General features: G+C 61.8%; 9 protein-coding genes across 9 annotated transcripts; all 9 read left to right on the top strand.

Moving 5' to 3' along the window:
* Positions 1-1,131: 1,131 nt before the first annotated feature.
* Positions 1,132-2,142, top strand: LMJF_21_0670 (metallo-beta-lactamase family-like protein; the record flags this gene model as incomplete). The annotated part of the gene is made up of 1 exon (XM_001682948.1): positions 1,132-2,142. One exon carries the CDS (start codon positions 1,132-1,134, stop codon positions 2,140-2,142), a length of 1,011 nt encoding a protein of 336 aa, XP_001683000.1.
* Positions 2,143-3,467: 1,325 nt separating this feature from the next.
* LMJF_21_0660 (putative nucleotide-binding protein) lies at positions 3,468-4,451 on the top strand (the record flags this gene model as incomplete). Its single annotated transcript, XM_001682947.1, has 1 exon — positions 3,468-4,451. The coding sequence occupies one exon, from the start codon at positions 3,468-3,470 to the stop codon at positions 4,449-4,451; it is 984 nt and encodes a 327-aa protein (XP_001682999.1).
* A 1,445-nt stretch (positions 4,452-5,896) lies between these two features.
* On the top strand, positions 5,897-7,816 carry LMJF_21_0650 (conserved hypothetical protein; the record flags this gene model as incomplete). The annotated part of the gene is made up of 1 exon (XM_001682946.1): positions 5,897-7,816. One exon carries the CDS (start codon positions 5,897-5,899, stop codon positions 7,814-7,816), a length of 1,920 nt encoding a protein of 639 aa, XP_001682998.1.
* Positions 7,817-8,826: 1,010 nt separating this feature from the next.
* LMJF_21_0640 (putative phosphoglucomutase) lies at positions 8,827-10,596 on the top strand (the record flags this gene model as incomplete). The annotated part of the gene is made up of 1 exon (XM_001682945.1): positions 8,827-10,596. One exon carries the CDS (start codon positions 8,827-8,829, stop codon positions 10,594-10,596), a length of 1,770 nt encoding a protein of 589 aa, XP_001682997.1.
* Positions 10,597-12,558: 1,962 nt separating this feature from the next.
* LMJF_21_0630 (putative DNA polymerase eta) lies at positions 12,559-14,841 on the top strand (the record flags this gene model as incomplete). Its single annotated transcript, XM_001682944.1, has 1 exon — positions 12,559-14,841. One exon carries the CDS (start codon positions 12,559-12,561, stop codon positions 14,839-14,841), a length of 2,283 nt encoding a protein of 760 aa, XP_001682996.1.
* Positions 14,842-15,553: 712 nt separating this feature from the next.
* LMJF_21_0620 (putative DNA polymerase eta) lies at positions 15,554-17,914 on the top strand (the record flags this gene model as incomplete). The annotated part of the gene is made up of 1 exon (XM_001682943.1): positions 15,554-17,914. One exon carries the CDS (start codon positions 15,554-15,556, stop codon positions 17,912-17,914), a length of 2,361 nt encoding a protein of 786 aa, XP_001682995.1.
* Positions 17,915-18,600: 686 nt separating this feature from the next.
* LMJF_21_0610 (putative RNA helicase) lies at positions 18,601-20,694 on the top strand (the record flags this gene model as incomplete). The annotated part of the gene is made up of 1 exon (XM_001682942.1): positions 18,601-20,694. The coding sequence occupies one exon, from the start codon at positions 18,601-18,603 to the stop codon at positions 20,692-20,694; it is 2,094 nt and encodes a 697-aa protein (XP_001682994.1).
* A 1,187-nt stretch (positions 20,695-21,881) lies between these two features.
* Positions 21,882-23,228, top strand: LMJF_21_0600 (conserved hypothetical protein; the record flags this gene model as incomplete). Its single annotated transcript, XM_001682941.1, has 1 exon — positions 21,882-23,228. One exon carries the CDS (start codon positions 21,882-21,884, stop codon positions 23,226-23,228), a length of 1,347 nt encoding a protein of 448 aa, XP_001682993.1.
* Positions 23,229-24,365: 1,137 nt separating this feature from the next.
* On the top strand, positions 24,366-25,532 carry LMJF_21_0590 (hypothetical protein; the record flags this gene model as incomplete). Its single annotated transcript, XM_001682940.1, has 1 exon — positions 24,366-25,532. The coding sequence occupies one exon, from the start codon at positions 24,366-24,368 to the stop codon at positions 25,530-25,532; it is 1,167 nt and encodes a 388-aa protein (XP_001682992.1).
* Positions 25,533-26,744: the final 1,212 nt, after the last annotated feature.

Here is a 26,744-nt window from a genome sequence, read left to right as displayed (position 1 = left end):
GGAGGGGGGGGGGTGCAAGTCACAAGACACACACTCGGGAAACCGTTAGATTCACCACCACAAGCTTGAATGGACGACGTTGGCAACCAAAGAAGCAGCGCTCAGAGCAGGGATATCGTATTGTCTGAGGGCACTGACGCAGCGAAATCTGGAAAAAGGGGAGCGCCTCGCCGCTCACAAGGTCGCACAGACAGGCGCAAGTGTTAGCGTCGCCGCCAAACCTGCCAGGGGTGAGGACTCCCAGAAGGGAGAGGGCAGAGGTATGTTGAGGCAGTGGTTACTCTTTCTGCTGCTTGCTTGCATGTGCATGCCTGCGCTCGACACACGCGTATGTCTTTTTATTTTGTTCGCGTATCCTTGGTGTTTTCGTTCTACCAAACCCTCAAGCGCAGCACATCCTCCCTCCGTCGATGGCGATCTCCACCTTGTCTCTGTCTCTTCCCCCCCTTTCCTTGTTTTTCCAAGTTGGTGCTTGTAACTACCATATTCGGCAGGAGTAGGGACCAACACACCCACTCACCCGTGCTTGCCGCTTTCGTACTCGTCCAGCCTTGCCCGCCTCGCTGCCTCTGTCCCCACCTCCTTCGTTGCGACGCCTTGTTTTGTGGTTGGCCCGCTTCCGGGTGCTCCTCAGACAGCTTGGTGCGTGGACGCGTGTCTCCTTTTTTTTTTGCTTTCGTTGTATTCTACCCTCGCTGTTTTCTCCGTTTCGCGGCTGCGTGTAGGTGTGTGTGTGTGTGTGCCGCTTTTCCTTTCTGGTCTTTCACCCCCCCCCCCTCCCCGTCCTCACTTCATATGTCGCTCCGCCCGATTCTGTGCCTCTGCTTCTGCCCCGCTTCGCTGCCGCACGTCTCTCCGTGTGTACGCCGGCCTCGTGTGCGTTGACTCGCTTTGTTTTCCATCTTCCGCTTGTCTTGCCATTTTTTCTGCACCCCACTCCTTTTTTTTTTTCTTCCTCTCTCGCTGTGTGTGCGTGTGCGTGCGCGTTACACAGTTGCCATCCAAGTCGGCCTCCCTCGGTGTCGCGTCTGCCAACGGAAGTGTCCCCCCCCCTTCTCTTTCCGCTTTTCCTTTGCTTCTCCCTTCACCCCCTCCACCTCTTCGTAGTCGTCTACTCTCCCGCAGCCAACGATGCACGCTGAGGCTGCCGCCGAGGCCGCCATGCCGGTCATCGCGACGCTGTCGAGTCGCGTCGTGCGCATCATGGGGCTCAACCCGGGCTACATGACGCTGCAGGGAAGCAACACGTACCTCGTCGGCACTGGACAGGAGCGGCTGCTGATCGACTCCGGCGAAGGCGTGGAGGGCTACGGCCACCTTTTGCAGAAGGCGGTCGCCGAGGAATCGACTCGACTCGGCGGGCCCGTTCACATTTCGAAACTGCTGCTCACCCACTGGCACGGGGACCACATCGGTGGTGTGGAGACGGTGCGTCGCCTCTTTCCACAGGTGCAGTTACTGAAGCAGCCGTCGCAGTACGCCCACACCGAGGTGGATGCCTTGTGCCAAGTCCCACCCGAGGTAGTCAAGGTGGAGGGCGCCACGCTTCAACTGGTTCACACGCCCGGCCACACGGACGATCACCTGTGCGCGTTTTTGCAGGAGGAGCGCGCGCTTTTCACAAGCGACACTGTCCTGGGCACTGGGACGTCTGTGTTTTCCAGCTTCAGGGACTACATGGCGTCTTTGCACGTGCTTGAGAGGATGAAGCCAGAGCGGCTCTACCCGGCGCATGGCCCTGTCGTCGAGGACGGCACCGCACGCATCGAGGAGATCATCCGGCACCGTCACACACGTGAGAAGCAGATTCTCCAGGTGCTGTGCGAGCGCACGCACGGAGTCTCCGCCCTGGACAGTGAAAAGGGCCTCACCGTTCGCGAGCTGGTCGATACCATCTACACTACTATCCCCGCTGCGCTGAAGACTGCCGCTGGCACCAACGTCTTCCACCATGTGAAGAAACTGCTGAATGAGGGGAGGGTGGTGGTGCGGTACGCGCCTGCGGATCTCGTTCACTTCTTGAAGGATGCCACAGACTACACCGTTTTCGGAGAGGGGGCAGATGCCGACGTGAAGGTGATAGAGCGCATCTTGACAGAGTTTCGCGTGGCGGCTGCAGGGGTTTCTTCCGGAGCGCCATAATGTCACGTCTTTGCAACCGCGTGCGGGTAGATGGGGCGCAGCAGAATCTTCCTCTTTCTCCTTTCCCGCACATACGAGCCCCTGCCCTGCAGGATCTCCTGAGTAGAGAGGAGCACGGGCAGGTCTTCGCCCATCCAGTCCAGGGTGCATGGTTTCTGCCTCGCTTCGCTTTCTTGTGTGGCGTGCCGCTCTTGCTGCCTTTCATCGTTCTATCCTGTGTCGATGCCACCTTTAACGCCCCCCCCCTCCCTTGCTGAATGGGGAGAGATGTGAGGAACAAAACGCTCGTGCATGTGTGTGTTTGTGCGTGCCTGTTGGAAGGAGGAGGGGGGAGAGGGGGGAGAGCGACGAAAAGAGGCGTACAAGTGACAGCAGCACTGCAGTGGCACGTTCACGCGTGTGCTGACGCATCTTGCCCGCGCTCTTGCTCTTGAGCTTCACGTTGGCCGGACCCCCATAGTGAGGCGGAACCGACAGCAGGACACGCAGGGGACTCGTGTAACGCCTGGGGGCAAAGAGACGTAGCCGGCCACAGCGCTGGGGCTCCGCGTGGCGAGCAAAGAGGAAAATGAGCGGGACGCACAGCTGCACACTGATCCACGCCGTTGCGTGTCTCCGTAGGAACGCTGCTGCAGCGCCCCCCCCCCCCCCCTTCTCGCTGCTTGCGGCGCAGCAGCAGCAGCCAAAGAGGAGAGTGAGGAAGAACCGCGATGCGCTTCCCTGCTGCCATGCGCAAGACTGCGTAGGCGGATGCGTGCTGAGGCCCTGGCGCGCTCTTCCTTAGATTACCTTCAGAGTACGTGCCATGGTGTAGGTGGGCGGAGGCCTGTGTCTTTGCTGCTTCTCTGACTGCACGCACGTGGGATCTGTGTGCGTGTGCGGAACGCATCTGCCACTTTGCCCCGCCTCCTCCTCCCTCCCTCAACACCACTGTGCATATCCACGAAAAACACACCCGCATATTTGGGGAAGGGTACGACAAGGACGTGCACGCGGGGTAGGTTGAAGGTGCATCCGCCCTCTCTCCTCGTGCTCCGTCTTGTGCACATAGGCGCGACGTACGCACGTTGGCTTGCACGCAACCACACGCATCAGAGCTTATACACAGACATCTATACACGTACGCATATGTGTGTGCGTGTGTATGTGTATGTGTGAGGCATTTTCTCGGTGTCCCCCCATTCTTGCTTGCACCCCTGTCTTCTTCACACGCTTGTCTGGGTCCTCGCCGAATATTACCGGATTTGCAGCTGCCGTCACGCATACATATTCTTACGTGATCTTTTCCCTATTTTTTTTCTGCGTAGTGGTGGTGTTAGCGACCAATGGCGACAGCGCAGAACGCAAACCCCGAGTGCGTCGGCCCCGAAAGTCCGCAGGCCGGCATTGCGCCCTCGTGCCAGGGATGCCCCAACGCCGCTATCTGCGCATCCGCACCCAAGGGCCCCGACCCTGACATACCCCTGATTCGCGAGCGTCTCGCTGGGGTGAAGCACAAGGTCATGGTCGTCAGCGGGAAAGGCGGTGTCGGGAAGAGCACCATGACGAAGGAGCTGGCGTTTGCTCTCGGAGCACGCGGGCTGTCTGTCGGGCTGATGGACATGGACATCTGCGGGCCGTCGCTCCCTCGTCTGACTGGTGTGCGGGGCGAGGATGCGCATCAGAGCGCTGGCGGTATCGAGCCCGTCCTGGTGGATGAGAACGTGACGATGATGTCGATGCACTACCTGTTGTCGGACAAGAATGAGGCGGTGCTGTTCCGCGGTCCTCGCAAGAACGGCGTCATCAAGATGTTCCTCAAGGATGTGATATGGGGTAATCTGGATGTCCTACTGATTGATACCCCACCGGGCACCTCCGACGAGCACATTACTGTCAACTCGCTGCTGCAGCAGACGACGAACGGCGTAGACGGTGCCGTGCTCATCACGACCCCGCAGCGTGTCGCGGAGGCGGACGTGCGTCGTGAGGTTAACTTCTGCCAGAAGGCGAAGCTGCCCATCCTCGGGCTCGTGGAGAACATGAGCGGCTTTGTGTGCCCCGGGTGCCACAAGGAGTCGCAGATTTTTCCAAAGGAGGAGGGCGGGGAGGGCAGGAAGGAGGGTGCCGGTGTACGGCTTAGCCGCGAGTTTGACGTTCCCCTCTGGGGGGAGGTGCCACTGGACCCGCAACTCATGAAGGCGTGCGAAGAGGGCATCTCCTTCTCAGAGTACGTCGAGAAGAGCGGGATGACGAGTAGCACCACACTGGACGCTCTCTTCACCGTGGCCGACCAGCTGATCGCCTCTCTAGGGATTCAGGTCGAATGAGGGGCTCCAGATCGATGAACGAAACCGGTGCCGCGCACTTTCCATCCCTCCCTCTCCTGCAGGGGGGCGGGGAAACTGTTGCGACTCTTCCACTCCTCAAGCCATGTCGCTACACACACACACACACACACACACACACATATATATACACACATACTTGATCAAGCCAAAGGAGCGCACAGCCAAGCGGCGCTGCAGATGCGCGATGCAGGGGGTTTGAAGCGTTGCCGCGTGTGCGCGTGTTGAGCCAGGGAAAACAAGGAAGGAGAAGGAAGAGCTGAGGTGCGTTCTGCATTGCCGGTGAACAGTGACATCGGTCTATAGCTGGTGATGACATGGCACCGCCCATGTTCTGTGACACTCCACCTTCCTTCCTCCCTGATGACTGGTGAAGGGAGGGGTGACACACACACATCCCTCTCAGCGCGTGGCACTTCACCACCCACTCTCTCTGTGTGGGAGGGCCGGGCAGCCCCCTCTCCTATCCCCTGCCAAGTGCCCAGCCGCTTCTGCTGGTGCCGGCGGTGGGGTCCTGGACGACGTTGCGTCGGAGTGACCCGCGACAGTGAGGCAGATCTTCGCCATCCACGTAATGGGTAGAGCGTCATCGTGACCCGAGCGTCTCCCACCCATCCCCGGGCCCTCGCACCGCCCACTGGTGTGGGGGGCTCCTGGGCGCCACCGCGAGGGGGATGCACCCGGTGGCGGCCGGCATGGTGGGCGCGGCTGCGCGGCGACCCGCGAGGCACGGGTTGTGGGCGTGGGTGGGGGCAGGGGCCGTGCTGTCCGATGGCTGGGTCGGCGCATTGCTGTGGCGCGTGTGTGTGTCTACGGTTGCCATCGGACCACGCGAGGTTGGGCCTGTGACGGAGGAGGAGGCGTAGGAGAGACGTTCGACCTCGTGTTGTGCGGCGGAGAAATGGATATGTGAGGGAGGAAGGAAGCCTCTCATCGTGTCTTCCGATGCCCTGTCGTTGTGCAGCCATTCAGCAAAGCAAACACAGAAGCACACACGCTCGCAATTGCATGGGATGGCCTTCCGCTCTTCCCTGGCCAACATCTACTGCGTATGGGGCGCATATGAAGTCGTTCCTTCCACAGAGAGAAAAGGGGCTGAGGCGGGGGAGGCGCTCGTACCCTTTCCATGTGCTTTCGGTCTCTCTCGAGTATGTGCGTCTTGAGCTGTTCTCCTCTCCTCCTCCTCGTTCGACGCGTGCGCGCACACGTGCGTTTATGCAATCGCATCGCTGGCGCACTTTATTTTCCCTTGCCTTGCAGTTCAGAGACAGAGAGTGGGCGAGCAGCAGCAGCAGCCACGCTTCTCTTCTTCCCTCCCTCCCTCCGTCTTTCTCACAGGAAGGCAACCGCAGCAGAGAGGGAGCGTAGGCAAGGTTTATCTCACGCTGTGCGTGGGTGGAGCTGGCCAGTTGTTGCTGTCATCCAGCATGTCCGCTATCTCCTCCTTTGTGCTTGAGTGTGCCCATGCCGGGCGGTGGGTGCGTGGGCTGATGGCCCTGCAGGAACAACACCTGCCTGCTGAACCGTCCATGCGTGTTGCATGCGTTGCGCTCGCCCAGGCTGCGGCGCCGCACTCGTGGGCAGCAGCGCTTTGTTTACTCCGCCCATCAGACGCGCTCCGACACCCGCAGGAGGTGTGCAAGACAGTGGACACCATCGCCCGCCATGCGCAACTGCCTATTGATGTTTTCGAGAGTTCGATGGAGGCTTTGCTGCTGTCACTGCAGCAGCTTTCCCAGAGCAAGAGCCACCCAGCGTCAGGCTCGTCTAGGCAGTTGGCATCGATTGGACCGTGTGAGGCCTTGGGACTGGCGACGCCCAGCACTCCCATCCAGCAACAGGTGTTTCTAAGTGCGACGCAGTGGTGTGGGTGGGAGACAGCGGCGCGATTGCTTGCCTGCCTGCCGTCGCCTCTCCCTCAAGCATGTGTGGAACGGGTGCAGGAGCTGCGCACGCTCCGGCACCGCATCTTACACGACGTCGGGCCTTTCTGCCACTGGGGAAGCCGTGCCGCTCTGTCCTCTGTCATCGGCAGTGCCGGGGGGCCGCTGCCCGCCTCGGCTCAGGGGACGTCGTTGGCGGAGCAGCTAGAAAGGATGGAGCCGTCTCCTGCGCGGCGCTACTCCGCACGCGATCGGCGTGAGCTCTCTTGGCTGCGTGACCACAAGCGCCAGCGGCTCCTGCAGCGCACGAGGGAAGAGGAGGACATGCTAACGCGGCAGGCGGCAGAGGATGTAGCTCCATCCGCGCTGAGCGTGTGCGCGGCGTTGCGCGCGGTGACGAGACTACCCTCCGCTGCGTCTGTCACAGCACCCCATGTACTGTGCCGCCATGTTCTGACACTGTCACAGTCGCGTCGGTTGACTCCAGATATCGCGTTGCTTTACGGCCGTGCGGCTGGCCTTTGCACCCCACACTCGTGGGAGGCCACAGTGGATACGCTAAATCGCGCTGAGGTGCGCGATGCGCGGCTACACCGTCAACTGACCACGTGGGTGATCAGCCGCGGCAGCTGGAGGGCTGCCCTGGAGCGACTTTCGCAGCTTCATCGTGACACCTCCAGTGCTGTGCCGCAGAGAAGCGGCAATAACACCGGCGACTTACATCGCGGAGGCGACGCAGCGGCTTCCTTCGACTGTGTCCAGCGCACTGCCGTGCCGGCGTCGTATCTGCACCGTGTGGTACCGCAGGTGTCGCGGCCGTGGTGCCGCTTAGTCTCTTCCCGCCACTCCACTGCCTCCTTGCTTCGCCAAATCGCCGGCGCCCTCGCTGGCGGTGTGCGCCTGGATGAGGTGCAGCTGAGTGAGGCGGGGAAGGAGTGGGCGGCAAACGGCCGGTGGGAGGCAGCTCTGGCCTTGTACTACCGCTTTCCGCTACCAGAGTTTCAAAAGTATGCCACACGCAGCCTCGTGACTGCGCGGCCCGCACTGCCTCCCGTGCCGTCAGTCTCGCACCCTCCCTCGAGCTGCTTGCAGATAGGGTCTGACCCCCTCCCTGGAAGCCCTTCCAAGGACAGCGCTATGTTTTATGCGCGCACAGTGCTCGAGCTCCTGGTGCCGCGGGACGGTGTCCGCTACGACAGCGCGTCCCCTCCACGCCCCGCACCGCCGCTGGGCACCTATCCTGCGTGTCTGGTGATCGACGCGGCTGCGGACTGGTCAGAGGCTGTCGCTGTTTTTCGGGCGTGCGTACGCCGTGGCACTCGGTGCAACCCGCAGCTTCTCAGCACACTGATGCGCCGCCAGGACTTGCCTCCACAGGAGCTACGTCAGATTCTGAAGAGCTACCCTGCTGCCGTAAACGATGGGGTGCGGCGGCGTGCCAAGGAGGGCTTCGGGGTTGAGTGACGCACTTGCGGTGGGGGTTGCGGAGGCGGCGGTATGCGACCGCTCCACATTTTACGTAGTCTGCCGCCAGCGCCCGCACGGCTCCGGATAGGGACCAAAGGGCCCGCCGGAAGGCTATGGGACCGGGAAAGGAGTGCGTGGGAGGAAGACGGCCCGGCACTGCTGCTCTACCAAACCCCGCAGGCCCCTCATGCCTCCCCATGTCATCCCACCTTTGCTGCTTGTCGTGGGCGTAGGCACCGTTCTCATCTGTTGTGCGTTTCTGTACATGACGGTGCGCTGATGTCACAGTGATGAAGTTGGCCATGCATGTCGCTGGCTCGCTCAAGACGATCATCTCTCCGCAACACCGCCGTCCGCCTGCGTGAGGTGTGGTGGTGAAGGGCATTGCATGTGGACTGGGTAGAAAGCCAACGCCGGCGTTAATAGCAGCAGCATGCCATCCGTGCGCAGGCGCCGACACTGGCGCACACACTCACGTGGGTGGCGCATCCGACATCTGCTGGCAGAGTCTGTACATCTGCAGTGACGACAAGGGTGCTGCGTGCGTCATGTGTTCTTCTTGCCTTGACGCTCATCTGCCTACGCGCTCCTCTCCTCTTCGTGATGCCCCTCTCTCCACTGGCCAACGCACACACGCACACGCATACGTTTTACCTCCTTTGGTGTTTGCTTGAAGAAGTCCAACGTTCAAGAAGCCCACGTGATACGAATCACCTCGTTCGCTGTCGTATAAGCGCCCCGTCTCGCATCCGTTCACGAATTGCCCCCCCCCCCGCTTCGCCACCGCTACTGCCCATCATCAGCGCCCCACGCAGGCATTACCACGGCGACGGGCAAGAGTCTTCAGCTCCCCTCCCGTGCTTCCTCCTCCTCCGACGCCCTACAACATCACGTTTCGATACCGCCGCCATCTCCTCCCGCGTCAGGCCTCCTTGCCAGTCTTTCGCTTTGCCCAGCCCTCTCCCACCGCGTTCTCCCTACACTACCTGCACCTTCGTCAAGCACAGATGGAGGTGACAACGACAGCGTACAAGGACCAGAAGCCGGGCACATCGGGGCTGCGCAAGAAGGTCACAGTGTTTCAGCAGCCGAACTACACAGCGAACTTTGTGCAGAGCACCTTCAACGCTCTGCATCGCCAAGGCGCCGTGCCAGATGTGCTCGTCGTGGGAGGCGATGGACGCTACTACACTTCCGAGGCGGTGCAGGTGATCCTGAAGGTCTCCGCCGCGAATGGGGTGCGGTGTGTGTGGGTGGGTCAGCACGGGCTTCTCTCGACGCCGGCCGTTTCAACAATGGTGCGTCGTCGCCGTGACGCGGACGGGCGCAAGGCGACCGGTGCTTTTATCTTGACGGCCAGCCACAATCCCGGTGGCCCGGACGCCGACTTTGGCATCAAGTACAACTCTGAGAACGGCGGCCCGGCCCCAGAGAAGCTGACGTCCCAGATCTACGAGGAGACGGTCAAGATTACGCACATCAAGATGGCCCCGACGCTGCCGGAGGTGGACATCCACACCCTTGGTACCTACACCTTTGACGACTACAACTTCCAGGTGGAGGTGGTTGACAGCTTGGCTGACTACGCTGCGTACATGCAGGAGGTGTTCGACTTCGAGGCCATCAGGGCACTCGTGCAGCGCCTCGACTTCAAGGTCCACGTGGACAGCCTTCACGGCGTCAGCGGCCCATACGTTGACCGCATCTTTCACGAGGGCCTTGGTGTGCCCAAGACCTCCCTATTCCGCACGAACGTCCTGCCCGACTTTGGCGGCTGCCACCCCGATCCGAATCTCACGTACGCGGCCGACTTGGTGCATGTGATGGGGCTGCTGCCGGACGGCAACGCGAACCCCGCGATGAAGCACATCAGCACAGTGCCCAGCTTCGGTGTCGCGTTTGATGGGGATGCGGACCGCAACATGATCCTCGGCTGCCGCTTCTTCGTGAACCCGTCCGACTCACTTGCCGTGCTGGCTGCCAACGCCGACTGCGTGCCCTTCTTCACCCAAAGCAGTAGCTCCGGGCTCAAGGCCGTGGCGCGGTCGATGCCGACGAGCGGTGCGGTCGACCGCGTCGCTGCGGCACACGACTTCGCGCTCTTCGAGGTCCCTACGGGGTGGAAGTTCTTTGGCAACCTCATGGACAGCAAGGACCTCTACGGGGGCAAGGACTTCAACCCTCTGCTCTGCGGCGAGGAGAGCTTCGGCACGGGCAGCAATCACATCCGTGAGAAGGACGGTATCTGGGCGTCGCTCTTCTGGCTGTCGGTGATCGCGAAGCGCAACGCTCCTGGCACCCCGCTGGTCGGCGTCCAGCAGATTGTGGAGGAGCACTGGGCGACGTATGGCCGCAATTACTACAGCCGATACGACTACGAGGACGTTTCCGCCGAGGCCGCGAAGGCCGTCATGGACACGGTCGAGAATACAGTGGTGGACGACGTGCCGAATCTCAACGGAGTCGCGTGCAAGACGATCGACAACTTCAGCTACACTGATCCTATCGATGGCTCCGTCTCGACGAAGCAGGGCGTGCGTGTGCTCTTCGAGGACGGGTCGCGCTTCGTGCTGCGGCTGAGCGGCACCGGCTCCTCTGGCGCCACCATCCGGCTCTACCTGGAGCAGTATATGGACTCAGCCACGGTGAAGTCGCACTTGGCGGAGAAGACGCTGCCAACTGCGAGCACCGCGCTGAAGGCTCTCATTGGAGTTGCACTGCAGGTGTCCAAGATGGAATCTCTGACTGGCCGCAAGACACCGACGGTGATCACATAAGTGGGTGCAGCATCGAAGAGGACGGTCTTGTGCGTATGTGTGTCTGTGCGCGCTCCCTCTTTGGCGGCATCTCTCATCCGCGTGTGCGTGTGTGTGGTGCACTCCCACTACTGTTTCCTCCTCTCTTTCTGTCATTTTTTTTGTTGGTTGTTCGCCATCCGCCTTTCACCGTGATGGCGGGTGAAGGGGGTGTGACACTTCACCACCCACTCTCTCTGTGTGGGAGAGCCGGGCAGCCCCCTCTCCTATCCCCTGCCAAGTGCCCAGCCGCTTCTGCTGGTGCCGGCGGTGGGGTCCTGGACGACGTTGCGTCGGAGTGACCCGCGACAGTGAGGCAGATCTTCGCCATCCACGCAATGGGTAGAGCGTCATCGTGACCCGAGCGTCTCCCACCCATCCCCGGGCCCTCGCACCGCCCACTGGTGTGGGGGGCTCCTGGGCGCCACCGCGAGGGGGATGCACCCGGTGGCGGCCGGCATGGTGGGCGCGGCTGCGCGGCGACCCGCGAGGCACGGGTTGTGGGCGTGGGTGGGGGCAGGGGCCGTGCTGTCCGATGGCTGGGTCGGCGCATTGCTGTGGCGCGTGTGTGTGTCTACGGCTGCCATCGGGCCACGCGAGGTTGGGCCTGCGACACTGGCGGGGCGTAGGAGAGACGTTCGACCTCGTGTTGTGCGGCGGAGAACGGGTCCGTGGGCAGCCGACGAAAGCGCCTCTCCCTTCCCGTCTTCCCCCGCTCAGCTCACGCGTACGCGTCTTGGCATGCTTCATCCAGCACGCATGCACAGACACCATGGGTGGCGGATACAGGGGAATGTAATGTGAAAGGGAGAGAGGGGAGGGGGGCGTGGTGGTGACGGTGGTGACGCATAGATGCGTGCTTTCACGTGTTTGTCCGTGTGTACTTGGTCTCTCCTTATACACATCTGTCTGTGTGCGAAGCCTTTCGTGAACTCAGCGGTGATTCACGTCTCTCTCGCTCTCGCTTTATCTGTGCATTAGCCGTTCTTCTCCGTTTTCAATCCTCATAGGTGCGTCGCAGCGTCTCTCAGCTGATCTCTGGCGAAGAAGGAACGCTCGCAGGCTCCAGGTGGATGATGACTGCGTCTGCAGCGGAGCTTCCGTCTTACTTTGTGTGCCGATCACCACCACCACCACCATTGTGGCTTCTGCCCACAAAGAAAGTTGAGAAAGGAAGTACACAGGCCAAAAAAAACGTGGTGCACGGGCTGCTCCTTTTTTCTCGCACCCCTCCACGTGGCGCCGTCTCTGTCCTCTCCCTCCTCCGTCCCCCTTCCCTTGGCAGGCTTCGGTTTTGCAGCTCGACTCCCTGTGTTTCTTCGCTGGATGTCTTCCTTACTTTTTCGTTCGTGCTGTCTTCTGGGCTGCAGCGCGTGCGCAGGCACGCCGTTGTGTGCGTGTGTCTGTGTGTGCGCCATACACACATGCACACACACACACACACACACGCACACGCACGCACTTCCATGCAGATGGCGAAAACGACGTGTGCGGTCTCACGTGCGTCTCGCGTTCTTTTCGTTCCCGTTGCGGGGTTGCCGAGGCAGCCCCTACCTCTCAACTACCTTCTCTTAGTGTGAGCGAGTGTCCGCTGGGAGATGCGCGGTGACCCTCCACGCGCCCACATCGTTCTTCTCACGCTCTTGACATCTTCTCCGTTGATGCCACCATCTCTTCCTTTCTCCTTGTGTGAGGTGAAGGGTACTCTCCCACACTTGTCATCTGCCCATTGCTCTTTCCATCCTCTTCTCTCTCTGTTGGGCGCAGCACTGCTCTCCGGGTGCACGGAGTGGCGGCGTCCAACATCGCCTCCACCTCTTTCTGCTCTCCTCACTGAGAGTACAGGTGGACACGCAGGTGGGGGTGCTGTTGTGTCGCCCACAAAACACAGGCGCATGCACGCGTGCACACTCTAGTTTCCATCCTTCGACGCGCCGCTGCGCCATGGCACTTCTCCCTACTTCTTTGCCCGGTGCGGATCCGATGCGGTGCATCGCGCACATGGACATGGACTGCTTCTACGCTCAGGTGGAGGCGGTGCGCCTCGGCGTGGACTGCCGCGTGACGCCTCTCGTGCTTTCTCAGTGGGGCAGCCTCATCGCGGTGAACTACCCGGCCCGTGCGCGTGGGGTGAGGCGGTTCAGCAACGTGTCGGAGGCACAGGCACTGTGCCCTGGACTCATTGTTGCGCTTTCACCCAGCTATCGCATGGGCGAGGCTGTGAGCCAGTACCACCCGCATCCCGTGCAGGACTCCTACAAGCTATCTCTAGAGCCGTACCGGCACGCGAGCCGACAGATCTTCTCGATCCTCGCTGCAACTCCCGGAGTACAAGTTGAGAAAGGCAGCGTGGATGAGGCGTACGTTGACGTGACGGAGGCGGCGCGACGGGAACTGGCGGAGGTGCGCGCTGCCGCCGCGGGTGCCTCGCTGGACCCGCTGGAGGACGTGATGGAGCCGTCGACGCGGCTGATTGAGGACCGGCGCGCGGAGATGGAGGCGTGGCTCAGCGCCCGCGGGACGTCGCTGGCTGCTGTGTTCGACGAGCCGATGCGGGCCCTGGTGCGTGGCGAGTGCGGGGCTGAGCTGGAGGGAAGCCGCGCCTTCTGCGTTGGCGCGGACGACGCTGCGTACGCGGAGCGGTGCCTGCTGCTGTGCGCTGCATCGCGCGTTGTGCACCGGCTGCGGCAGCGCATCTACGCGGAGCTGCACTACGACTGCTCTGCTGGGATTGCGCACAACCGCGTGCTTGCGAAGTGCATCAGCGCGACGCACAAGCCGAACCAGCAGACGCTGCTGCTGCCTGACCGGAGTGCGAGTGCGCTGTTTGAGCTGCCGCTGAGTGGGCTGCGCGGGTTTGGTGGCAAGCTCGGCGCCGCTGTGAGCGCTGTGTGCGGCGGTGTGACGGAGTGCCGCGAGGCGTGGCTTGTGCCGCTTGCGCAGCTGCGCAAGCTTGACGGGACGTGTGATGTGGGCGACGGCGAGGATGCTGAGGGTGACAGGGAGGGGCGAAAACGTCGACCAATAGCCAGGAAACGGGGGCGCGCCGCCTCGGCATCTCTGGAGAGGGACCTTCAAGGCTTGGTCGCACACACCACATCGCTGTACGTCTTCTACCGCTTGCGCGGCCTGGCCGAAGACACAATCTTGAACCGCCCTTTGTCCAAGACCATCATCGCGTCCAAGAACTTCGGGCGCATCACCACCTCCGTGGAGATGGTGCGGCGCTGGATCATCGTCTTGACTAGCGAGCTGTGCTCCCGCTACGAGGAGTTCACCGCTCTATACCAGATACGAGGGCGCAGCTTCAACATCAAGCTCGGCAATGACGGGTTCCGGAGTACGGGCGGTCTGTCAAGCCATACCGTCGCGCTACCGGAGGCCATGCAGCCGGACATACTGGCCGCGGTGGCCATGCGGGAGGTGCAGGCGGTGTTCCGCAACAAGCCGGGCGCCGCAGCGGACTCCGTAACCTTGACGATCGGCGGCTTCGTCTCGGACGGCACCGGGGCAACTGGCTCTGTGGCACCTCTCGCTGCCACTCCTGGCAACCGTACTAGTGCTGGTCAGCGGCTAGCCGCGCGAGGGCATCTGCGCCAGCAGACGCTCCTGGCTTCCTTCTTAGCCGCTTCAGCTGCTGACGGCGGGGCTGCTGGTGCAATGCATCAGCGGAGCGGCGGTAACGTGGCGGAGGTGCTCAGCAGTGATGGGAGCGGGCTGGACGACTCCGACAGCAACGGATCCGTGCACATCGAGGACGATGCCGTTATCCTCTCTCTCTCCTCACATAGTATGAGCTCCAACAGTGGCGACATGAGCACCGTAGTGCTGATCGACCGAACTCCTCCGCTGCCTGAGCGTGATGTCGTGCCAGAGACGCGCTGCGTGGCTAAGGTGCGGGCGCTGGATGTGTGCAAGAGCTCGCCATGCGAGGCAGCAGGCGCAGCATCACCACCACAAACGCCGCACCTCTGCTCCCCGCTCCCAGCTGGCAAGGCAGCGACTGAGGAGAGCCAAGGGGAGAGTCGCGATGCTACCGAGTATCATGAAGAGCACCAACGCCATCTTGGAGGCCACCACCACATTGTACCACAGCCGCCGCGATCAGCACTGGCACTGCCATTTTTAACAGCACCTCCATCATCGCCTGCGCCTGCCAACACTGTCGAAGTGGTCGAAGACAACGGCGGTGTGGAGGGCGACGATGGTGTAACGATCATCGACTGAGCCGGACACACGTACTAGCTCAGCACCCTCTGCAGCTTATTTTGGCTCTGTCACGCTGTCACGACATGTGCAAGTCCTCCAGCATGCCTGCACGCTTGCTTATCGGTCGAATCGACGAGGCGTGCGTGAGTGGGAGAAGGTATAGAGGAGAGAAGCAGTACGCGGAGCGCATCACGGGGTGGGCATGAGGAATGTGCATCTCTTTCCCCCCTGTGTGTGTACGTGTGTATGTATATGTGTGTGTGTGTGTGTATGTGGAATGGTTCACCACTGCTCCCGTGCTGCTGTTCTTTCCATGCACTTTGGGCGGTGCACATCCACGACTAAAAAGTGTGAAACTGGCGGCGAGAGCAGCGCAGAGAGGGAGAGAGTGGCAATGCTCTCTGTTAGAGACGTGAGCGGAGCGACTGCGGAACGCTGTGAGTGCGCACTTTCATGCACACGTGTGCGTATTCCGCCACTACCCCTCTCCGCCACCCTGCTCAGATCGGATGAGTTGGGGCGCGCGGACAGGTGCCGGAGTGTCGCCGCGGCAGGATTGTGCAAGAATGCACACCCATGTGTTGGTGAGTCTCCCATTGAAGACCCCGCCACGTCCCCATCCCTGTACGAGTCCACTGCCCCCCGTCCTGCTCTCACTTTCTCGCTGCGCCTCGATTGTCACTGTTGGATAAGCGCCTCACGCAGCGTGTATGGCCATTGTCGGGTGCGGATGTTGTCCCGGTGCGGTGCAGGCCCCAGTGACACCGGGGAAGATGCCCGCTGCAGGTCTTCGCCGCGAGTTTCTTGCCTGTGCAGCGCTGACGCGATGCGGTGCATCGCGCACATGGACATGGACTGCTTCTACGCTCAGGTGGAGGCGGTGCGCCTCGGCGTGGACTGCCGCGTGACGCCGTTTGCGCTCGTGCAATGGGGCAGCTTCATCGCGGTGAACTACCCGGCCCGTGCGCGTGGGGTGAGGCGGTTTTGCCTCTCGCCGGACGAGGTAAGGCGCGAGCTGCCGGATGTTCGGATGTCGCACATCGCCACATACGCCATGGGCGAGTCCGAGTACTGCTACCCCGAGGCTCCGCACATCAACACACACAAGGTGTCCTTGGAGCCGTACCGGCACGCGAGCCGACAGATCTTTGCCATTCTCCGTGCGGAGCCCGGGGTGGTTGTCGGGAAGGCCGGCATTGACGAGGCGTACGTTGACGTGACGGAGGCGGCGCGACGGGAACTGGCGGAGGTGCGCGCTGCCGCCGCGGGTGCCTCGCTGGACCCGCTGGAGGACGTGATGGAGCCGTCGACGCGGCTGATTGAGGACCGGCGCGCGGAGATGGAGGCGTGGCTCAGCGCCCGCGGGACGTCGCTGGCTGCTGTGTTCGACGAGCCGATGCGGGCCCTGGTGCGTGGCGAGTGCGGGGCTGAGCTGGAGGGAAGCCGCGCCTTCTGCGTTGGCGCGGACGACGCTGCGTACGCGGAGCGGTGCCTGCTGCTGTGCGCTGCATCGCGCGTTGTGCACCGGCTGCGGCAGCGCATCTACGCGGAGCTGCACTACGACTGCTCTGCTGGGATTGCGCACAACCGCGTGCTTGCGAAGTGCATCAGCGCGACGCACAAGCCGAACCAGCAGACGCTGCTGCTGCCTGACCGGAGTGCGAGTGCGCTGTTTGAGCTGCCGCTGAGTGGGCTGCGCGGGTTTGGTGGCAAGCTCGGCGCCGCTGTGAGCGCTGTGTGCGGCGGTGTGACGGAGTGCCGCGAGGCGTGGCTTGTGCCGCTTGCGCAGCTGCGCAAGCTTGACGGGACGTGTGATGCGGGCGACGGCGAGGATGCTGAGGGTGACAGGGAGGGCCACGTCGATGAAGCCTCTGCGGCTTGCAGGGGGGACACCAAAGTCGACAATGGTGGCGGTGGCGAGGACGGCATGGTTGCCCAGAGCAGAACGGGTGTGTACGCCTTCTACCGCTTGCGCGGCTTGGGTAGCGACACTGTCGCTGATCCGGCGTTGCCGCGGGGGATGAAGGCGAGTAAGATCTTCCACCCAGCGTGCAGCTCGTGGTCCGCGGCGCAGCTGTGGATGGCGCCTCTGGCAGGGGAGCTGTGGCACCGGTTGAGCGAGTACGAGTCGTGCTACCACAAAGAGGGCCGAAGTTTGGTGCTTGTGTTGCGTGCGTACGTCACCCCTGAGCAGGCGCGTCGTGGGCAGCACACTCGATCCTATCGCGCGCAAGTGCCCCTTCCGACGAACGTGCGGGACGCCAGCGAGATCGCAGGTATGGGGTTGCGTGAGTTTGTGAAGCTTATGCGAGAGGTGACCACGAGGGGCAAGGAAGGCGAGCGGAGGCCGGGATCGCCGGCACCACTGCCGTCGCAGCATATTCCCACTAATCCTCCGAGTGAAGCACCCGATGCACCAACGGGCATTGCCGTGCCTTCGAGCGGTGTGTTGACGATGCCTCCCCTCCATGTCATTGAGCTCTCGATCATCGGACTTCGTCTGCGTCCACTGCAGGCGACGGAAGGGGGCAACGACGGCATCACAGGCCATGCTGACGGAGGGACGTTGGCGTCATCGCAGCGTTCCCTGACGGACATGTTTTCGGCGCTCTCGGCCAGCGCAGCAGGATCTGTACGCACAGCCGTGCCTGGCGGGGGTTCACCGCGAAAGCGACACCGGAACGGCACACGGGATGGGGAAGTTGCGCATGGGCGGGGACGAGGGGTCGTCGTGGAGATCGACGATAGTGACGAGGACGAAAACGTCAGCGATGACTGCGTCGACTTCGACGTCCATCTCGGCGAGGCCACAGAGGGCAAGAGGAGCGACACGCCATCTCACCGGGGGCAGTCCGCGGGTCCAGCTGGAGCTTCATCCCCGCCGCTGATGCGTACGCTCGATGACCTTTTTTGTAGAGCCACAGCGGCTCCTAGCGCCTCTGCTGCAGAGACGGCGTCTGTGCCGACACGCGCAGTCAGGCAGGTGACAACGGTGTGCGTCGAGGAGGACAACGCGGTGGTATGGGTGCCCCAGCAGAGTTGCGTGAGCTTCACCGAGGTGAGTTCCGAAGAAGACGAGGCGATATCGTGAGTACTCTCGTCAGCAACGATTCTCATCACGTGCCGGCACGTCGCACAACCCCATAAGCAAGGGGTGCGCACTGATCTAGAGGCGACTATGGGCGGCAGCGGGGTTGGTGATGGTTGTGGGGGGTGAAGCACTCTGGCTTTCCGTTCCCAGTCGTCTCTCCATATCCGTTGCGCGGCACTACTCACGGGCAGCCAAGCGGAGACGTTCATCTCTGTTGTTTTTTTTTTTTCCAGCGCAGGAAGGGAGAGTGGCCTACAACGCGGCAGACGCGGGCTTTTGCGTCAGCCTCCCTTACCGACGCGAGCACATACACAAGATACGGCGCACGGACTCCATCGCCTCTCTCTCCATATCACCGCGTGAGGCGCAGACCCAGGTTTTTGTAGCGCTGCACCTTGTGGCACCACCACAGCTGTGACTGTCCTCTTGCTCTGGGTGGCTTTTGCAGCTAACCCCCGGCACTGACCAGTGCCTGTTTGCGCGTTCACCGGCGGTGCAAGACGGGTGATGTTGCGACTTCCTCCTACGGCCTCCCCTCTCTCTCTCTCTCTCTCTGTATCTGTATCTTCCCACACCCGAACCCCTTTTCGAAGTGTCTCTACACCACTACGGGCCTTGCAACCCACCCACCCACCCACCCACCCCTCCGTTATCCCTATCCGCATTTCTCATCACCACCGTCACCCATGAGCGTGTACGGCTGGGAAACGGCGGACGGTGCGCACCGTTACCGGAGGAAGGCCAAGAAGACGGGCACCGTTGTCTTCCACACGGACGAGCGCGTGGACACCACGTTTGACCGTCTCCAGAAGGAGGTGATTGTAGAGAAGTTGCACTTCTCGCGAAAGGAAGCTGAGGAGGCGCTGGCCGACCCCCATCACCGCGCCAACTCCGTCAAGACGGCGCTCATGACGGCCTCGACGGCCAAGGTGCTCCAGAAGACGATGAACTTCAAGGCGCTGCTGCCATGCCAGGCGCAGTGCTACCGGGGCATCTTCAACGGTCGCGACGTCATTCTGCACAGTCGCACCGGCAGCGGCAAGACCCTTGCCTACGCCCTGCCGTTGATTGAGCGCCATCTTCTTCTGGAGCAGCACCAGCAACCTGCAAGCGTCGGCGCTGCTGCCGGTCCCTTCTTGCTGGTGTTCGTCTTCAGCAATGACCTCGCTATGCAGACGATGAGTGTGCTGGAGAAGATCTACGGTAAGCAAACCACCCTGCGCATTGCCGTGGCCGGCTTCGACGACTTGCATCCAACGTCCGACGGGAGGGCCGTCGACATCCTTGTTGGGACCCTGCGCAGCATTGACGAGGCGATTCGCGGTCACCGTGTCGCCGCCGCCGCGACTGCCGCGGAGGAGGCGGAGGCGCAGCGGGATGCTCATCTGCCTGGGAAGAAGCGTCCCCGCAGTGCGAGGAAGCCGCAGCAAGCCGTAGCTGCAGCAGCGGAGGAGGAGGACGACGATGATGGCGACGCGGCGGCGTCCATGTCTGATAGCAATGAGGACGAGGCGATCGCCGGCCACGGGGACACACGCGAAGCGGGCATCATCTCCCCCGCCCGTGTGCGTGCGATTGTTGTGGATGAGGTGGACATCACCCTCGGTCCGCACTTCTCTGCGATGGGTCGGCGCATGAAGAGCCTGCTGAAGTTCATCCGCAAGGCAAACGGCTCGTTGGCGGACGGCCTGCTGAACGACTTCCGCGCGCACCACTACGTCCTCTGCGGGGCGACCATCCCTAACTGGGTGCTAAAGGCCGGCTTCCTCGGAGTGAAAAAGTACCACTACCAACTCGTTGCCGTCGGGTCGGCGAAGCTGCCCCCGCATCTGGAGTGCTTTCATCAGATATGCAGCGTGGCGGACCGCGTGCGGACGGCGACCCGTCTGCTGACGGAGAACACCGCCTTTAATGGCCGTGTTGTCGTCTTCGGTACACTGAAGCAGCTGACGGCGCTGGAGGCCGGCCTGCACACGGCGACGGCAACCACGAACGCGGGGGCTACTGAGGCGAAGACGACGACGCCGTCGCCCAGCGCGAAGAAAGGCGGCAAGAAAGGCAACGGTACGAGCGCTGCGGCCGCCGCTGCAGCTGCATCGTCGTCCTCGCTCTCGTCGTCCTCGTCGCTCATCGCGCGTGCCCTCACGTCGCAGAAGGACGAGCTAGATCGTATGGCCGCCATCGAAGACTTTAACTGCGGTGTCGCGCAGGTGTTGCTGTGCACCGATATCGCGGCGCGTGGGCTTGACTTTACGGAGGTGGACACTGTTCTCATGCTGAACCTGCCGCGGGACGCGCTGGCCTCGGACACGTTCGTGCACCGCGCCGGACGTACGGCCCGCGTGGGTCGGCCTGGTCGCTGCATCCTGCTGCACGATGCGTCGGAGGCAGCCGTGGTGGACGCCATCGCGAAGTCCACGCACGTCGTGTTCAAGGCGTTGGGTCCCGCCTTGGCTGCTGCTGCTGGTGCGTCTGCGGATGCACTGAGGGGTGGGAAGGTCAAGACGTCTGCCGCAGTCAACGCTGGTGCCTCTGATGTGGCGCTGACCTCCATGAAACTCGTGGTGCGCAACCCGTTCCGCTACACGAAGCCGAACGTGAAGGTGCCGTCTGCGATGCACGTCTTCAACGCCAACCTGGATGAGCCGTTGAAGGCCCTCTTAGAGGATATTCGTGAAGAGGGCGGGAGCAACGGCGAGGTGGTGCTGTTCCGTGTGCCAGTGAGCCACGTCCACGAGGTGAAGCAGCGGCTGTGGAAGTACACGCTGCAGGAGGCGTAGCCACGCCCCACTGTCGCCGAAGGGGAGAGAGGGAGAGAAGCGACAAGAGATGTGCAGACTGCAGGGCGAGCGGTGCGGTCCTGCGATCTCTCTTTCTTCATGCGGGTGCTTTCCAGACGTGCCCCCACACCCATACGACTCTGCCTCTCTCTCTGCGTCTGTGATACGATGCGTGAGCGCCACGAGAATGTCCATTCCAGCGATCAGCGGATCGACGTTAAAGTGGGAAAACTCTCTGCAACCACCAACCCACCGTTAAGCGAGGGCTGAAGGGGGAGAGGGAGGGAGTGAGGGAGGAGGCGGGGCGATGCGCATCACCACCCCCTCCCTCCCTTCCTCCTTCCCACCCTTCCTCCCAAAGCAGCAACGAAAGCGATGCACCGTTAAGTACTATTCGATCTAACACACAGACGCTAACGTCTTCTACATGCTCTGGTCTCCCCATCTTTTCAGCAGTAACAACAACGGCGTAGCGAGTAGGGCGCTCGGTCTTTCTCTCGATGAAGGGGAGGGAGAGGGGAGACACCGACACGTGACACCTCCACAATGTGCATGCGTGCGTCGCTGCGACCCTTCCTGTCTTGTGTGCGTCCTGCCAAACTCCCGCCTGTACGGCAGCCGATGGCCACACACATGCCTCCTCCACCTCCACTTCGCGCCACTGACACGGCGCCCTTTTTTTTACACATCTCCCTGCTTCTTGCGCGTTTTCGTAGTTGTCCGCCAGTGCGCTCCTGGCACCACGGGCTTGCACTCTCCGAGCGTCCCCTCCCCCCTTCCTCCCCCCTCTCCTGCTCCTCACCGATCAGCGTCTGTCTGTCTCTCTGTCTGTCTTGAGAGAGAGAGAGAGAGAGAGAGACCGTTAACGACTGCTAGCACGACCCAGAGCTTCACACGCGCAAGGCTACTTCGCCGACTGCGCCATGCTGCTGCGTAGGGCTGCCCCAGCCGCGTCCACATGTGCCGTGGCGGGCTATGTCTGTGGCTCCACATGCAGCGCTCGCCAAAATCTTTCCACGGTGACCTCAACGCTGCCGCTATCGTCGCATCAGTGCCTCCGTGTGCCTGCGGCGTCCTCCAGTCATGGCACCCCAGAGAGAACTGTCGCTAGCCTCGATAACCGGCATCGGCACTCCACCACATCCGCGACAGCCAGCTCCTCGGCAAGCGACGACATTCCAAGTGACATGCTGCAGCGTGTCGCTGGCCGCAAGGAAGAAATGCTTCGCCTTCTGCGCCTGGCTGCTGGGCACGCTGCAGCGCCGGCGGAAAAGATGGAGGGTGTCTTCGAGCGGCACTGTGGCGTTGCGGACACGAAGGCGGCGAGCACAGGGAACGAGCGTGCACCATCGACGGCTGCTGCTGCGTGGCGGGCAGCAGTCTGGCGAACACTGCAGCTCCACTGCTACTTCACCCTGACCGTCATCGAAAACGGGAGAGGAGGAAACGCGAAGGATCGTGTGATGAGTGTCGTGCCGTTTAACTGGGCTTCTACCCTCTGCCAGGTTGCGACTCAGATTCCGTACGAAGGTTGGACGGAGCAGGAGTTTCTCGCACGTCTGCGAAGTAACTGGCCGATCTTAGAGACGTATACCCCCGTTTGGTCTACAAGGTACAGCGGTGTCAACTCCCTCGCGCAGCTAGTATACAGGCACTTCAGCTCTATCTTGACAGTGACACGGTCTGCCGTGACGGGCGAGGTGCTGTACCACCGCACCGGACATAACAGCGTTTCGGTAACCTGGCGTGCGTCACCAGATACATCAGCCATGACACAACCCCCATCTGGTGCTCTGGGGGCCAGCGAGGCGTCCGCTGCCGTTCAGTACGCCTTGCACACACTTGGCCGCGGCCACCAGCTGCCAGTGTGGACGGATGTCGACCAGGTGGCGCCGCTGTTGTCAGCTCAGTCAGGTCTGACCGATGGACGTCCGTCCACGTGGCAGGAGGCATTTGCCAAGGACGCAGAGCTACGCGGCACCTTTCAACTCGAGGGTTACGTGCGCGTACGGGCCATTCAAGACCAGCAGCGCTTTATGGCCATCGTGGACTGCACCTCCGTTTCAAGTGCTGAGCTGAGGGCGTTACTCAGGCAGCATCCCATGAGGGGCGGTGGCGTCAGCGTGAAACTCCTGCTACGTGATGGCATGGCGCCGGAATCACATGAAGCGTACGTGAAGACCTGCAAGGAGGCTTCAGGGCCATCCACCCTCATCGAAGACGTGCCCGTGGACACGTTGTTGGAGCCGGAGCATCTTCTCGCTGCACTCCTCGAGGCGGTGGCAACAGATATGGCACGCGACGTGGCGAGTGCGGCGCATCCGGCGGAGAGCACCGCAGTATCAGAGGATGACGAGTCCGAAGCGTCGGAGAATGGTGGCATGCTGTTGCCATCATCTCCATTAACTCCTGTGCCCGTCATGGTGCTCTGTGGCGCGGCATCCCGTGAGGCGTTTGCGGCAGTGGTGGCGGAGGTACCCTCGTCGAAGGTGGCGATAACCGTGCTCACACCCGAGGCACTGGCGCACACGTAGGGTACGGCATCGACGGCGGGTTGTGTAAGAGACAAGCTCGTGCGCGTGCGTTTCCAATGGGAGTGCTGTGACGCCAGATGCAGGGGTAATGCCTGAAGGCGTGTCTGCGTTAGGACAGAAGCTTGAGCTGGAGCCATGCATGTGTGGCTAGATGGATGTCGAGCCGCTCAGCAGCCATCGAGTCGTGAAGTGTGTCGATGGACGACGGCGATGATGGATCGTGGCGCCTCACCGGCGACGCGTTTAGGCTTCTCCCCTCTCGTGAGTTTGACATCCTCTCTCTTTACTCGAGACAGCGTGTGTGTGTGTCTCACGTGCGCTGACGCGAACACACGGGGCTGGTGTGGTGTTGCGTGAACGAGGACCCCGCGATGCGGCAGCCGTCTGCGCGCACTTTGTGTGCGGAGCGCTCTGTGGAGTGCGGTGTGCTGTTGTCGTTCGCGCAGAAGTGTGGTCGCCTGTAAAAACAAAGAAAGCGAAGAAAATACAACGAGGGAAGTCATTCGAACTGAGCGCGAACGCGGCTTGTGATGAGCGCACGCGTGACTTCTCATGGAGAATGCACATCGTAGCAACGTGGGGGGGGGTCGGGACTTTGTGCAAGGCATGGCTGTGTCGACGACGTCGAGTACCAGAAGACGGATGACGGGTGCGCTGACGCAGCCACCATCAGCGTTGCGGCAAGGCGTTTCCAAACAGGAGCGGCGCTTGCGTCGTGTGGCTGAGGCACGGCCGACAACTCACCCCATTCACCCCGCCTCTGTCCGTGCTGCACTCACGCCCGTCTGCACACTCTCTCGCGTTCTTTCTCTTCCCCCGCTCTCGCTCTCGCTTTTACACGTGCGCACATATGCGCCCACCCCTCCTCACACTGTGTTATCTCCCGCACCGCATACTGCATGAAGGGGAGCCCAACTCGCACGATAGGCATTTCTCACCGTGTGCGTGTGTGCACAACGCGCTGCTGAGCAGCATAGAGAGGGCGGAAGACGGAGGTGAGGGAGGTGCATTCTTCAGCCTCACTTGCCTTCCTCCTTCCCTCGCCTCACCAGCAGCATTACTCCGTACGACGGCAACACCACACACACACACCCATACATACACACGCACAGAGTGGAGGCCCACATTTCGGAGTTCATGGAGTCGCGTGTGCCCTTCAGCGCAGCATCGCTGGCGGCATACGCGATGCCGGAAGCTGACGACAACACATACATGCAAACGGTTGTGGTGCCGCCACAGTCGCACACGTGCACAGCTGCTGCAGCTGCAGTGGGAGCTGCGTCATCGACCGATGTTGCCAATGACGACTACGCCAGCGGAGAAGGCTCTTCATGCTATCCGTTGCCAGTCTCCAGGCTTGACAGCGGCGTGGCCAGTGACGCACCTTCAGCACTCGCGCCTGCTTCACTCATCAGTGACAGCCGTGATTGTCACCCGCAGTCGCCGTTTTCCATTGACCTTCCGCAATCAGCTCCGCCGCTTTCGTGGAGGGAGAGCGAGGAGACCGACGTGGCCGCTCCGGCAGAGATCGACCACTGCATCGTTGCCGACGCTGGCGCTGAGGAAGACGAGGCTGCCAAGCAAGATGAAGCGCAGACCGAGCGATGTGGGGCGAACCGCGACGTCCAGCGCTTGTATATGCACCCCCTCGCTGCTGCCGCCGCCGAAGGGTCCTTCGGTGTCACATCACCTGTGGATCCCATCACAGCAGCCCTTGCCCGTCAGCAGCAGCAACAAAAACGCGGTGAACCCCGCTCCCCGCTTTCCTCGCGCACGCTGCAGGCACTGTACGCAGCGTGCGCCGAGGGGCGGTACTCCAGCTTCATCACACAGCTCACCGCTGACGACGTGCTGGCACCGCCGCCGTTGGCGCTGACCTGGTACCCGTCTGTGCCTGCTGGCACCACAAGGTTCGCCGACCGCAAGCGCACAGCAGATAGCTTGACGGTGACAGCCATGCGCCAGCACGAGAAGAGCATGCTGGCGGAGGAAGAGGTGCACGGTGTTGCCGAGATGACAACCACCGGCGCTGCACCGCCGTTACGTCGCCCTCGAACGGAGGAGCTCGCCGTGCCTGGCGCGGGGCCGCAGCCTCCCTCGGCGTCTTCATCGGTGCCCGCATGCATGGGCGCATGCATACCGCCACTGTGCATATACACGGGGGCGTGCGCTACAAAGCGCAGCGACAGTGCCGATGCGGCGTGTGCATCTGCTGCTGCCGACAGGTATGCGAACCCGCACCGCAAGCGTGATCGAGACGAACGAGTGTACGAGTACCTTTCACACGGGCGGCGACTGCGTTGACGAGCGCCGAGGCGGAGGGGGAGAGGGGGAGGTCGATGGAGGTTGGCAGCGCAGAAGAGAAAAGGTGCGTGCATCCAGCATGCTGGGACATGTGCAGGCAAGGGCTTCTCCCTCCCCTCGAGCCCATCGCATGTGTGTCTGTGTGCACAGGTGCAGTATCCTGCTCTCACAGCGCTCTTTTCGTTGCCACACCCTCCCTCCCCTCTTCTTAGCCTCCCCTGTTCCTGCATCGTGCCCGTGCACACACCAGAAGCTGAAGCGGCTACAGTTCCTGCTACTCCTCGCTGCTGCTGCTGCTGCACCACAAACACGCTCCATCAGTGCCTGTGCATACACACACACACACACACACACACGAAGCACACGAAGCACACGAAGCACACGAAGCACACAAGAACGCAAGCGTGGCAGTGATGGAGTGACACAGCGCTTCCTTCGACTCCCTTTTCGTTCTTTTCCGGTTATCGTGCGCTGGCTCGACGCCTCCCCCCCCCCCTGTGAGCGATGGTGCGCGAAGGAGCCAGAGAAGAAAGCGAAGGTGCGTGCTTGGGTAGGTGGGGGTGGGGGTGCGGTGGACATTGCTGTGGGGTTGAGGCACTGTGTTCTCTTGACACCTCCTTGCAGGCCTACTGCACACCTTCCCCTTCTTTACCTCTATCTCTGCTACCTTCGCTTCCGCACCTCGTCGTTTCTCGTGCTCTGGTGGTTTTTATATTGTCCTGCAGTTGTGCTTACACATGCACACACGCACCCATACGCAGAGGCACAGGCAGGTCACACGTACACGTTCCATGGAGCAGAGATAAAATTGACTCATCTGCCTCTTCCTTCCCCGCTCTCTCTCTTGCGCTCTCCGGGCACGCTTCGGTGTCTTGCTTCCCGGTGCGCCCACGCGTGGGAGGTACCGAGAGAGAGGGGAAGGGGGGAAGGGGGGAAGGGGATGGGAGAAGGACGGCGCGAGGGAGTCCACAGCGACACAACCCCCCCCTCTTCCCCCTTTCATTACTGTTCGCTCCTCGTATACTTGTGCACTCGATTACTTTCCTCTTTGATGCATCTTTCTCCTCTTGGGCGTTTCCCTCCCTCTCTCCACTCATTCCACGGAACGCGCGCGCTCTCTCCCCCGTGGTGGGCGAACGCAAGACTCGCTCCACCACCGCCACCGCGTTGCTGTGCCTGTTGCAACCTTCAGGAACCCTCCCCCCTTACCTC

Source organism: Leishmania major, chromosome 21 (genome assembly GCF_000002725.2).
Source record: "Leishmania major strain Friedlin complete genome, chromosome 21".
Lineage (NCBI taxonomy): Eukaryota > Euglenozoa > Kinetoplastea > Trypanosomatida > Trypanosomatidae > Leishmania > Leishmania major.
This window is presented reverse-complemented; position numbering and strand designations above follow the sequence as displayed.